The 14,444-nt window shown below is 41.6% G+C and overlaps 1 protein-coding gene across 5 annotated transcripts in view; it reads right to left on the reverse strand.

Moving 5' to 3' along the window:
• The window catches only part of FRAS1 (Fraser extracellular matrix complex subunit 1), a 445,822-nt gene that overhangs the window by 163,246 nt on the left and 268,132 nt on the right, over positions 1-14,444 (reverse strand). For all 5 annotated transcript variants that reach the window (XM_036852337.1, XM_036852339.1, XM_036852338.1 and 2 more), the window contains exons 21-23: positions 7,121-7,273; positions 6,742-6,888; positions 1,047-1,193 (exon numbers count right to left, since the gene is read on the reverse strand). In XM_036852337.1, the coding sequence (XP_036708232.1) occupies positions 1,047-1,193; positions 6,742-6,888; positions 7,121-7,273 (447 nt within the window). The remainder of the gene's footprint in view (positions 1-1,046; positions 1,194-6,741; positions 6,889-7,120; positions 7,274-14,444) is intronic.

The raw sequence follows: 14,444 nt of genomic DNA on the forward strand, positions 1-14,444 counted from the left end.
CAGACTGCCTCAGTTAACAACCAAGTAGAATTTCTTGGAATCGAAAGTATGCAATTTTGCAAAACCTTAAAGCATCCCAAGTTTACTTGACAGATGTTTGACCTCCATATCTGAGCCCTAGCTTCTCTGGCAGAATTGGAAAGGTTGGAGGGGTGGGTGGGGGGGAATGTGGAATGGAGGAATGGAGAAGGGAAACGGAACAGGAGCAAGGGAAATCCATCCTTTAATTCTGTCTTCTCGCTTGCTGAGTGCTGCCATTTGAAGAGCATAAGCTCCAATAATGTTAAGCACTGGAAAACAAGGTAAAAGGTAGTACTCGGTTTTTGACAATGCTTGCTTATAAACTCCTGGAGGACAGGGGCTGTGTCTTCACTCATTAAAGTATGTTAAGCAAGAGATGAACAAATCAGACACAACTCCTGTCCTCATTAAGCTTAGAGTCTGGTAGTCTGGAGTTGTAAATGCAAATGCCTACAGGGCCCAGGAAGGCAATGTAAATCTTTGAAATAGGCCTGGTGTGATAGGACAGGGAATGGTGGGCACTGTGGTACCCTTAGGAGATCATGTTCCACCCAACAGAGACGACAGCTACTCATCAACCTACTGCTGCACTGTAGGAATGCAAATCCAGTACTGCCAAACCTTCTGACTTTTTCAAAAGAAACTGAAAAATCTCAATTTTTGTATGTGAAGTCTTCTGAATTTTAAAAGGCAAAGAATTAAAAAATTTAAAACGCTGTTAAATTCAGTGGATCAAGAAAAACAAAAAAGAAAACCACAAACCCCTGTCTTGGATTAAATACAACCTGAGGGTTTCCAGTTTGCCACCTCTGGTCTAGTTACTAAGACCTGGCATAACATCTAGTACATGGTAGATAGTCAAAAATATTTGCTTAATACATACAGATATACATACATACATAATGACTTTCCATCAGAGAAAGTCTAAACGTCTGATGACAGCATTTTCCCAATGTGGGAGCGGACTTCTCTAGCAAAGGGGCATCGCCAAGTGGAAGACTCGTGCAATTCTGGAAAAGCTTTACCTTTGCATGTCTTGGTGGAGAAGTCAAGATAGTACTGTGGGGCACAGCTCTCATGCTGACAGTCTCCAAAGAGGAGGACCTTGTTTGGATCTCGACAGGAGGTACAGCTGGCCTGTGAATCACAGCTTCTGCAATGTGTGTCGCATGCTGAGCAGATAGGAAAAGAAAATGACCAGATGATTCCAACTGCAAATACTGAAGCACTGATCAAACCTAGACAGATGCTGCAAAGGAACAGAGCCTCGCTCCAACCTGTTTTTCAATCACGGCTCAGAACCCTACCCTGCGATCAACAGAAACAGAAAATGTTAATCTTATTTTCCAAAATCAAAAAGGGTAATTTTATTTTCCAGAGAAGATAAATTATAAACCCAAGAACAGAAATCCCACATCCAAACTGCCCTGTGACTCAGCAACAGGATTAATTTATACTTATTCCAAGATCTCTGGAATAATAGTCCAGAGTGTCATTGGAACCTTGCTTCTTAAGGAATCAAGGCCCCTACAGTTTATGATGTAGATTCAGATTTTTGTGTGATACCAAGATTAAAATTAGACATCAACTTATTCTGGAGCTCAGGAAATCCCATATTTTAAGATGTGAAGGACTTTAAGGTGACCTGGCTTACTGACTTGCTCAGTTGTAATTCTTAGCAGTCACTTAATTTAGGCATCAAGGGATGATCTCCAAGTCTGGTCATGCTTCCATCTCTGCCTGATTCAACAACTAGCGTTTCTCCATCAACTCAGTTGTTCATGCTAGAAACCTTAGAGTCTCTCCTGGCACCTCCCTTTCTCTTACTCCTAATTCAATTACTTACTGGATCTTATTTATTTGAACTCTCCTATATAATTCTCAGAACTTTTTGCTTTTCTCCATATCCACAAATGCCAATACGTCCAAGCCATCATCATCTCCTCCTAGACCACTATCATAGCCTCCTAATTGGTTTGACTTCCTTGCATTCTATTTTCCGTGTATCTGTAAGAGTGATTTTTTAATTCATACTTCTCAGGTGTCAGAGGACACTTTCATCTATGAACTCGTATCCTTCTTCAGTCCTGGAAAAATTCCAGCCATCATTTCTGTAAATATTGCTTCTCCATTATTCCCTCCATTCTTTCTACCTAGAAATCATAATACACATAACTGAACCCTCTCAATATAATCTCCAAGTCTCTTGTCTTTAACTCTTACTCATTCTTCAGTCTCTTCTTCAAGAAGGCCTTCCCTGACTCTCCAGTCTAGAACAGGTCTCCCAGGTACTGTTCTTATACCTTTCATTCATGCCATACATAAAAGTGTTGAATTTCAGCAATTATTTACCATCTGTATCCTTTACAGCTGTAAGCTTCATGAAAGCAAAGACTAGGTTTCTGTTGTTCCTTGCAATAGTCCCCAGCACCTAGCTGGTTATCTGTAATTTTGTTGGTGTTCAATAAATATTTGCAACATAAGTGAAAGAAGCCAGATATTGTAATAATATATACTCAAGCACTAGCATCTCTGCCTCACTCTAAAATCTTCTCTCAGCATGTGTCAGAGGAAAAGTCTAGAGAGTGATCATGTGAGTTTTAGTGCTAAAGGATGTCAAAGTGTGTGGCACAGTGCAGAAAAATGACCTCCCTCTAAAATAAAAAGAAACTCCTTTTGTTTCACCTACAAGAAAAGCCACTGGTATAAAATATTTGTTAGAATATGTAGACTTGTAATTAAAGGTCCTAGGAAAATTCTAGACTGGATTTTCAAACAGTTTGAAAATATTAGAAAAAAATATTTTTATTGTTGGAAACTTATATGAGACTAAACTTTTATCCTTTTGGGAGGTAGGATTTCTACACATGTTGTATCTTAATTTTGCCAAAGGGTTTGACAAAAACCCTAAATATAAACTTGTGAATACAAAAATGAAGTGGGGTCTACCAGCTGCAAGTGGATTTGAAGATGGTTGAAATACATACTCAGAAAGTTGTCAGTAAATCTTTGTGATTGGAAATGAATGTCTTTAGTAGAGTACTATGATGAAGGCTTAATTTCTTAGTTGGCCAATATTTTTATTAATTACTTTAATGAAAACAAAGAAATTATGCTAATGATATTTAAATATGCCACACACTTACATAGGATACACACATAGTTAAGTTTCACCAGCTGAAAGAAAAACTCAAACTTATTTTGGCCCATTGTATCAATAAACTAAAAGTAATCAGATGAAATAAGCTAAAGTGTAAGTAAAGTCCTGCATTTATGTTCTATAACCAATTGTACAAACAGAGGGGACAGAAGGCCTCTTTAGAAAGCATTATTATAAAAAATGATCTAAGAATCTTAGTTGATTAAAAGCTTACTAAAAGTTGATATGGTTACTAAAGAAACGAACACAATCTTAAACTGAAGAGCCTTCATGTAACCTCAATGTCAGCTGGACGCCCTGCTGGACATGGAGCTGTAAAACAAGGCCTCTGTACTGACAGCTGAGAGTTTCTTGTAGTTTACTTCCTCAAGCTTCTGTCTGCCTCCGTGTTCTTGAATCCTTCTATGAAGTCTCTCATTCCCAAAGCATAACTCAGCTCCTTCACTGACTCCCAAAAGAAATGGGGTCCCGCCGAGCATTTGGAAATGTTAAAAGACTATATGGAGGATTTGGAGGGATGCAATGTTGTCACACTAAGAAGCAGGGGGCTTCCATCATTTCTCTTTGAACGGTTCTTCCTCTTTAATCGAACCCCTCAGCCGTCTCCAAGGCAATCCCCAAGTGACCTTGTCTCACTCAAAGTAGTTCTGCACATAACCAAACCCCTTGGGTTCTAGCTTCCCCGTTCAGAGGAGCGTGGGTGAGGAGCCTTTTCTCCCTCTTACAATATTCAGACCACAGGGTATCAGTCTTCCTGCAGTCACGTTGGTGTGACAACGTCTGGAGTAGCAGGTGCAGCTCTCCGAGGTCAGTGACCCCATGGAAAGTGCTAAGAGGACAGTGAAGAAGGGGCCGAGGGGACCAGAAAGCAGTGAGGGAAGCAGAGATGTAGTGATACTTTAACTGTCGTTCATTGAGGAGGAAGGAACCTCACAGCCTATGAAGCCCATTCTCCCTCCCTGTTTCCTACTGTACCTTGGGGACGGTCCTCCCTTTCTGCTCAGTACTCCACTGACTCCAGCCCTGCTCAGAGCAGAGAAGTCCAAGCTCATGTCAGACTTCGGAAGGGAATCCTGTGAATGAGGGAGGAGCCATTCTACACTGCTCCAGAAGGAAGCTCTAGGGCTGATGAGAAACAGCCCTCATCCCCACCGATGCACCTGGCTTCCTTCCTCATCTGTAGCAGCCTGTGAGGGGGTGAGAGGGAATCTCTGCCCTGGGTGCGAGGTTGGTTCAGGTGCGCTGGAGTCTTCCTCCTACTCTAGGGCACTACGGTTTCAAGTATTGAGAACCTCATTTATCATCTCTTCTTTAAAGTTCCTTCTCAACTGGTTATCCTGAAATGTTAGAGCTCAGTACGCAACTTCTAAAGGTTCCTGTAATCAGAATCTAGACAGCTCTGAAGCTCTTACTTCTATAATATGGTTATTAATGCCTCCCCTTAATATTGATTATATTTCCTTAAAAGCCCTTTACTGCACAATTCCTAAAATTGTCAGGCCTATAATTGTCTATAACGATGAGCATTAGAAAGGGACATTGTGGGGCTTCCCTGGTGGCGCAGTGGTTGAGAATCTGCCTGCCAATGCAGGGGACACGGGTTCGAGCCCTGGTCTGGGAAGATCCCACATGCCGCGGAGCAACTAGGCCCGTGAGCCACAACTACTGAGCCTGTGCGTCTGGAGCGTGTGCTCCGCAACAAGAGAGGCTGCGACAGTGAGAGGCCCACGCACCGCAATGAAGAGTGGCCCCCACTTGCCGCAACAAGAGAAAGCCCTTGCACAGAAACGAAGACCCAACACAGCCAAAAATAAATAAATAAATAAATAAATAAATAAATAAAATTTATTAAAAAAAAGAAAGGGACATTGTGGATTTTTTTTATGTATTAGAAACTCAAATAGCCCAACTTAGGGGCATACCGTACTCAGTCTTTGGATGAAGGAAACCTAAGCTTCAGCAAAGGGCTAAAGTTAGAAGACGCTTATTTTAACTGAAATGGTCTATAAAATCTTACTTATTTACATGGTAGCCTAGCAGATGCATTTGTGCAGAGCAGAAGCTTCCCAGAAGAGAAATATTTCAATGCAACGTATTTTTGCCACCTATAAGCCATATAAGGGATTCTGGTTTTTCTTTTGAACTTTTATTTCTGTGATTCCACTGCAGTGAAGAGCCTCATAAATCTAAGTCACTACTTCTACACCAACACTCTTGCTCTTGAATAGAATATGCAAGTGTTTCATTCGTGTCTCTTGTGTTACAGAATCTACAGATTCCGGCAGACAGTTGATATATACCAAGCAAAGTTTTTGTTACAAAAGTAAAAAAAAACCCCAAAAAACTCTTTTCATTGATCCAAAAGGGATTTTTACCTCTGGTATCTCAACGGATGATGTAAAATGGTGGGTTTCAAATGCAAATCCTTGCAAGAATCTCCATAAACTAATAGTAATACCTATCTTTCTATCTATAAAATATAAATATCTTTTACTGCTTGATTTGCCTCTCATTTCACATGATGATGGTAACAACAGTAGCTGTACTGAGAGCTTATTCTCTGCTAGGGTCTGTGCTAAGTGCAATAACATTAGAGGTAGGCACTATTATAATCTCCCTTTTATAGAAAAAAGAAACTGAGGCCTAGTGGTTAATTCTCCTGCTCAAGGTCACAAAGCTAGTTAAGTGGCAGTTAGGATTTGAACTTTAGTTACCTGATTCTAGAGCCCACTCTCCTAACCATTACTCTATAGTTCCTTCAACATGGTACTTCCTAGGACAGAAAATTGAAATATCAGTACTGTGTTTGTTAACTGTCATTTTCAAAATGAGAAAAGTATAACACAGTTTTCTGGCAACTGACACTTTACTGATTGAAATAAAGTAAGCTGCCTCAGCCTATTTCAAAACTGTTCCTTCATCTGTGAATCACTTCCTAATTTTTTTTCCACCCAGATTTGCCCTTACCCTAATTTATCCTAACTGTTTGTGCCTGACTCAGGTAATTAATCATATTTTAACTTATTTGAGAACTAAGACATCTATACAAGTAACTTTCATGCAAGACAAAATAACTACTGTTTGGGCAGAAACTGAATACTCTGTAGCATATCAAGCCTTGCATACTGTCAGTATTCAACAAATACATGTCAAAAACAAATTAAACCCAGAGAAGTGCTGAGGTTCAGGCCTTTATACTAGAATGAGCTCCACTCTCTGCTTAGGACCTTGGAATTGGATCACTCAGAGAAACCACAGGAATAAACTAGACTAACAATTTTATGATTTTAATGAGATAACTAGAGAACAGAGAGGTTAAATGACTGACCCAAGATCACACAGCTGGCACTTGCAGAGGAGATCCCTAGTCCAGCACTTCCAATTAGGCCCATATCTGAGTTATAATCTGCTAATGGCATCCATATGCTTTGTAGATTCATTTTCTTTCTTTTCTAAAAATAAAGGCTACCAGGTGAAAATATGGAAGCAAAAAATCCCTGTTTCCTTCAATGACTCCAGAAGAGCAGGAAAGGAGAGAAAGTTCATTTTTTAAAACTTACGCTGACAAGTGTGGTTGTCATCGAGATAGTGCCCTGGGAAGCAGGCAGCGCTGCAGGTGCCAAGATGGGACAGAACGAGGTCGGTGTCACATGAGGAGCAGGAGAAGGGTCCTCGGCCCTGGCAGGTTCTGCAGGAGCAGTGACATTCTGCAGACGGAAGAGACATAAAGAGAACCTATGAAGCCAAATTCCCTTCCAAAGCAACATCCCAAGAGCCGTTAATAAAAGCCCCAGCGCAGAGAGCATTAGCTGGTCTGGTTTATTGCCCCACAGTGTGCTTCCTGCCTCTCTCTCTCTCTCGGGAAGTTCCAGCCTTCTCAGCTATTGCCCAAGAGAAGCTCATGGGGCACGCCAGCTCCTGTGTCCAGCACTTACTCACTTTTACAAGCTCCTCTCTCTGCGAAGTATCCAGAAGGGCAATCGGGAACACAGAGATCTTCTAGCAGCAGGTACCGGGCATTCTGGCACCTCAGGCAGACGCTCCCGGTGTTGTAGAGGTCAGCTGCACAGTGCTGGCACAGAGGATGGCAGTCTGGAGAGGACATGGGAGCACAGAGAAGGCACGGATGCTATGAACACAACACAGCGTCTCATTTCTACACCAAAGGGTAAAAGGGATTGCAATTACCACTGTTGCAGCACAGATGGCTGGAGAGTAGCGCAAAGGCAGTATACATCAGGAAAGTAGAAGCTTGGGACCCGTACAAATTGCGTGTTTGAGGTTTTTAGCAAATGGCCAGGCCCAGCACAGCAACTGAGTCTTCATCCCTTTCCGATTGAACAACCCTTCAAGTCCTAGGGCAGCATGCGATAGATGCTTGCCAGGGGTGTAGAAAGAACTATCAGATAAAAGAAACAGTTCATCATATCAGCATATCCCCCGAGAGCTCCCAGAACTCGGGCACCGTGTGCCCCTCGTTCACAGAGCTCCTAAGCTGCGTGCAGAGGCCCCACGTGGCTCATCTCCCAAATGTGGCCTTCCAGAGTCAGCAAACCAGTCTCAGGCATTGGTGGTGGTGGTGGGGGGGGATTAAGGTTGGTTGATAATAGAATTGGGGGGAAATTTTTGTCTTTAACTAGAGGTAAAGTTACAAAGAGCTGAGTTGGAAAGTCATTTTCATGACCTGATACATAGTTCACAGAAGCTGTTGTATCAGTTGCGATTAAATCTATAGGGCTAATTATCTGGGATGCCCAGCACTGTCTCTTGTTCTCACCTGTGTAAGAGTCAGCCTTTAATTAAAGAACTTGGTTGTGTTCAGCTCCCCATATAGGTGAAAATGCCCTCTGTCCTATCTTAAGTGGTAATAACGCTTCAAATCCCATTTACCATCCTCCATCCCAAAGATGGAAGAAAAGCCACAAATCCTGAATTACCCCCCAAAATGAAAAAGGAGTAAAGACCTAGGAAAAGAGAAGAGACTTCTGGTTATAGGTCCTGTCCATCTTCCCCTGTAGGATTCAAAGCACTGTTTGCAGTGGCTAAAACACCATTCAGCGGCCACATAAGTCTTGTTTCATCCCAAAGTCTTGTAGATAGTGATTGTGATTTCTAGCGATATTTAGACTAAAAAATCCTTGTCAATAAAACAGATCACCTGTCCCTGAAATCTGTTAAAACACGTCTTTCTCTCCATACCCTCAGTGATACACTTTCTTAATTGCTGATCATCTGAGACGTGTTCTTTGACAAAGAAGAGATCTCAGTCCCATACCCAGCACCCACTCATCCGCAGGAGAAGCCTTTGAGACCTCTATAGCCATTCCAGAAGTTGAACCCAGAGTGTCCTCTGCAAAAATCCTCTTTTAGCAGCACACAAGTGAACAGGCCCTGACCTTTCTCTGAACTTCAGGAGTTTCAAATTACAGGCAGCCTTTTGCCAATATTAGAAACAATTCTTGATATCCTAAGAGGCAAATTAATCCCCATTATAGCCCTTCAGTAAATTATAAAGGAAATGATGGCTGTATTGAGAGAAATCTGATAAGGAGGCTATTTCCCCCTGATTTAGTGTACGGTTTCCACACAACGCCAACCTTTTTGTTTTCTTTTTCCTGTGCTTTCCTCACAGTGCCAGGAGCACTTTGAAAGTTGCTGGAGCAAATGGAGGTAACTCCGTTTTATGATTACCTTAATGAGTGGGTACCGGTTAGAACTGAAAACCCAGGAAACATGACTGATTCAAGGCTCCATTATTTGAAAAGTCTTGGCCTCTTCCTCTTTAAAGCCAGTGCTTACAGAGAGTGCGGGGCTCTGGCATGCGTCAACAAGATCCGCAGGTGTGCAGTGGCCTAAAAACTAGTTGCATCTAACTGAGGCTTTCTCTAGTGTACAATTAGAGGAATGAAAAAGAATGATCACCAAGGGGATGCTTTGAAGAGAAAGTAAGCAGATCTCTGGAATATTTTGTGGGTACAATAAATAAATATTTATGGATTTGTCTGATCATGGGGATGTCTAGAAGCTGTTTAAATGAAGAGTGTGACGTATATTAATTACTTCTAAAGGCACCTAGAGATGGTTTATGGTTGCTCCTTCCCGCTCTCATGGCAGCAGCTTTGAAACCCTTGCTACTGTTCCCTGGTCACCAGCCCACGCTGCCCACCCTTCCACATCCTCTCCAGTTATTTCACCTTCTACTTGATTCAGCCCATCAAGCATGAACACCTTTGATTCTTTCCTGCCAAACTCTTTATTTCATTTCATCTCCCCTCACAGGATGAAATGGCTAATTCCTCCACCCACATTTTTTAATCCGATTTTCAACATTATTTGAACATTACTGCAACATTAGTGCATCTTTTACCCCCATCTCTCTTCATTCTCCTTGACCTGAACCTCCAAACATGCTCCGCATTACCTACTCCCCCCAAAGTTTTTCTCAACAAGCACCCCACCTCTTTTCTTTCCTTCACCACCCAACTTCCTTGCCTCCCTAACTTCTCACTTCACTGTAATCTGCCTTCAACCTCCACAATTCAACTGTTGTATTGCTCTTGAAAAGGTCTCTGACCACCTTCTAATGACCAAATGTAATGGCCTCCTCTAATTCCTAACCCATCTGAAAGGTGTGCAACACATGACAGTTTGGATCACCCCCTTCTTTGACCTTCTTTCCCCTCTTAGCATGCTTTATCCTAGTGCGCCTCTCGGTCATTCTCTGCCTCTGACTGCTTGATAAGTGTAGAAATTCCTTACAGCCCTTAACTCCTTCTATCCTCCTAACTTAAGTCTCATTCTCTGGAGGTCTTAAACCAGACATGGCTGTTTGCATCATTTTGGTATACAGCTACCAAAAGCCAGTGGAAAGGGCTCAAGAGTTACAGAGAGAGAGAATGGGAACGGGCACAGCCACTGTGGAAAACAGTATGGAGGTTTCTCAAAAAATTAAAAACAGAAATACCACACGATCCAGCAATTCCACTTCTGGGTATTTTTCTGAAGAAAACAAAAACACTAAATTGAAAAGACATATACACCCTTACCTTCACTGCAGCATTATTTACAAAAGCTGAGATATGAAAGCAACCTAAATGTCCATCAGTAGATGAATGGATAAAGAAGATGTGGTATAAATATCCAATGGAATATTACTCAGCCATAGAAAGAATGAAATGTTGCCATTTGCAACAACAGGGATGGACCTTGAGGGTATTATGCGAAGTGAAATAAGTTAGATAGAGAAAGACAAATACTATATGATTTCACTTAGATGTGGAATCTAAAAAGCAAAACAAATGAACAAACATAAAACAGAAACAGAGTCACAGATGGAAAGAACAAACGGACAGTTGCCAGAAGGGAGAGGGTGGGCGGGATGAGTGAAATAAGTGAGGGAGAATAAGAGGTGCAAACTTCCAGTGACAAAATAAATAAGTCATGGGGATGAAATCTACAGCATGGGTATACAGACAATAATAGTATAACAACTTTGTATGGTGACAGATGGTAACTAGACTTATCGTGGTGATCATTTTGTCATGTATAGAAATATCAAATCACCATGTTGTGTACCAGAAACTAACATAGTGTTGTAGGTCAATTACACTTCAATAAAAAAACAAAAGAGGGAGTTGTAGAGGCTCCCTAATCACTCAAGGCCTCTGTCTCTCTCCATGGCTCTATATTAAGCCTTAAAAGAGGCATCAGATCAATCACCAGACATACCACATTGCATGATGGAGCGAGTACCCAGAGGCAAGGAGAAATCAATAAATGACACCTGAAAATATAAAACAATCAACCGCAGGTTGCCCAAAGCATCACATTAATCCGGGTTAGTTTACAGTTTCGCATTACACACGAGACTGTAACTATTTGAGTCTGCAAAGTTCAACTCTTTTTGTTCGCTACCTGTATTTATTCCTCATTCATTTATCCATGGCTTAAAAACTCATACTGAACACCCAATCCTGTGAATAGACCCCAAAACAACAGTCTGAGTGGGTCCCGTGTTAATACATTCCTGCAAACCTCTCTTCCCGACTCTGTCTTATACAAGCCCCCAACAGAAGACCACACAAAACCAATATGCTCTCAAACCTTGCTCTGGAGGCAATCTGAAGGTTGACTGATTTTTATTCAACCAACCAGAAAAGAAAAATAAATTCCTAACACCTAGGAAACACCTTTGTCTTAAGAGGCTTGAAGTCAAAATCTCTTTGCAGGAGAGAATTCCTTGGGAGAGCTCAAAATGAGTTATGATGTACAGGGAAAGAAGCCAGAAATCAGAGCAACGGGGCTTGAGGATTAATCTCAGTGTTCTGAATTACAATCAGAAAAGCATCGTTCCCGAGGGCAGGCTGCTCAGCTGTGACAGGCTACAAGTGGCCAGTCCCCCTGGGCACCAACTGTAGGCAAGCTTCAGGCTCAAGCCCCGGAGGCCACTGTGATCTTCTATGCAGAGAGGGGGCTCAAAACAGGGAGCTTACGGTTTTATTTTTCTGACTACAAAGTGAGCCATGGAAGAAAATATGAAAAACAATTTTACATAGTATAAATGAACATAAAAATCCCCCCATGGAGGCCGTTTAGAATAAATAACTACTAACATGGATATTTTTCTCTTAGTTCTTTTTCTATACAATTTTCCATATGTAGATTTTTACATAGATGAGATTATATTAAATATTGTCATATAATAACTTTTTTTTCACTCAGTACCATCAGCATTTCCACATGTCATTAGGGACTCTTCATAAACATCATTTTTAGGGGTTGTATAATATTCCAGCATTGAATAAACAAATAAAAATTTACCATTTTTCTTATACTTGATCATTTACTTCCAATTTGCCCACTTTTATAATGAAGGCCATGATAAGACCCTTGTGCATTTTAGATTATTTGCTAAAAGACAATGTCGGGCTTCCCTGGTGGTGCAGTGGTTAACAATCTGCCTGCCAATGCAGGGGACATGGGTTCGAGCCCTGGTCTGGGAAGATCTCACATGCCGCCAAGCAACTAAGCCCATGCACCACAACTACTGAGCCTGCGCTCTAGAGCTCGCAAGCCACAACTACTGAAGCCTTTGCGCCTAGAGCCCGTGCTCCGCGACAAGAGAAGCCACCGCCATAAGAAGCCCACACACCACAAGGAAGAGTAGCCGCCGCTTGCAACAACTAGAGAAAGCCCGCACGCAGCAACGAAGACCCAACACAGCCAAAAATAAATAAATAAATAAGTAAATAAATAAGTAAATAAATTTATTTTTAAAAACAGTTACATCCAAGATACATTCTTGAGACTGTTTCATTGTAACTTTGCCTGCACTAGGAAATTTTTTTAAATTTATTTTTTATTGAGGTATAGTTGAATTACAATGTTGTGTTAATTACTGCTGCAGAGCAAATGACTCAGTTATACATATATATATATACATTCTTTTTCATATTCTTTTCCACTGTGGTTTATCACAGGATATTGAATATAGTTTCCTGTGCTATACAGTAAGACCTTGTTGTTTAAGGAAATTTTAAAATAATAAAATGATCTTGGTTAATTTGGTTGGTGAAAATTGGTGTTACATAGTTGCTTTGATTTGGATTTCTTTTACTGTAAGCGAGGCTGACCATTTAAAAAATCTTTCTTTCAAACAACAAAACTGTTCAAATATCTACTGTACTCACAGAACTTTCAGTATGGTGGGGACAAGGACCCTGGATACATAATTACACTTAAGTATGAAATCTGTGTAATCTCATAATAATTTGAGATGTCAACCAGTGAGTTCTTTCCTCATCCACTGCAATCATCCCGCATTGGACCAGGGAGTGTGGGCAACCATGTGCTCCCAGAGAAAGTTAGCAGAATCAGACCAGCACAGATACCAAATTCACAGAGCCCAGGGCACAGGTGAAAGATAGAAGAAAAAACAAACTTGAATGTGGAAATTGGAGCTAGGAGACCCAGGCCCTCCCCCACCAATACGACCCCTACACTCTCCACCTCTGTACCCCAGCCTAGAAAAACCCTTCGAGCTGGAGAGGAAGAAGGAGCAGAGAGACCATTCAATTTGCCTCTCCCCTCCCCTCCTGTGGAACAGGTTGCAGGTAGCTGAGTGGAATATTCAAGAATCCAACAGTGAAGTGGACTTGGGCTGGGCTTCTTGACTTAAAGAAAGTTGTCTCCAAACTTAGTCCTTTGTCATGAGGCAATAGAGATGGTGGCACAGTGGGATGAGCAACAAGAGAGTGTAAGGCAGACGCTTAGACACAGGACTGCCTTGAGACTATTGCAAACTTTCGTAAAATGCAAACCAGGTAAGCCCAGGGACCATGGAAGTCTCTGACGGGGTACCAACTTGGTCCAGGAAGCAGGTAAAGCTGCCTAGAGGAGGCTGAGACAGAGACACTGAGTGGGAGTCAGCTGCTGGAGGAGATGGGCAGGGTGAGAGAGCTTGGAAGAGGTCCCAAGAAGAGGAAAAACATGCAAAAACCCAGAAACGCACCAGAACTGAGGAGAGAGCCTTGAACAGGATGCCTTGAACAGGATCCTGAGAACAGGATGCCTTCAAGGAACTGAAAAAAGTTCAGTATGGCTGGATCTTGAAGAACATTCGAAAGAGCCACTCAGGACCTGGCTGTGCTAATTTTGAAATACCTTGGAAGTCATGAAAAAGTGTATGGATTTATCCTCATGGCGATTGGAAACGGGTTTGTCTATGTGTCCTTTACCAGTCTATCTACTGAAGTCTCTGTGTTATTATTACAGGTTTAAATGAGAAATTGTTGTATGAAAGGTAACTAGTGATGGCAGAAGACATTAAAACCACAGCAAAGAACCAACAATCCAAGAAAACTCTGACACACAGCAGCTTTCAATGTGAACTTTTCTGGGGTGAGGAGAGGGGTCCCTATGTTTCTGTCCCCTTCCCCCTTCCATTATGTCCACCTTTCTCTGTTAATAACATCCACTGCTGAACAGTTTTCAAAAGCCTTATGTTAGAGTAGGCATATTAGGAAAACTAAGAATACTACAGTGTAAGTATACAAAGGCTTCTGTGACCAGGAATGGAGATCTCAGGTGTCCCCTGAGCAAGAAAACCAACACACCAGTGGTTTGTCTTTCAGGCACGACCAGGGAAGACCTTTCCACAAACTGTCAGCTTCCAAAACGCCTTTAAGATTCAAAACAAAGTAGAATTTGGCAAAATCAGCAGTACCTAGTAGGGAGCCCTTATCAATTTGTTAAATGAAAGAAA

This window comes from Balaenoptera musculus, chromosome 5 (assembly GCF_009873245.2).
Source record: "Balaenoptera musculus isolate JJ_BM4_2016_0621 chromosome 5, mBalMus1.pri.v3, whole genome shotgun sequence".
NCBI lineage: Eukaryota > Metazoa > Chordata > Mammalia > Artiodactyla > Balaenopteridae > Balaenoptera > Balaenoptera musculus.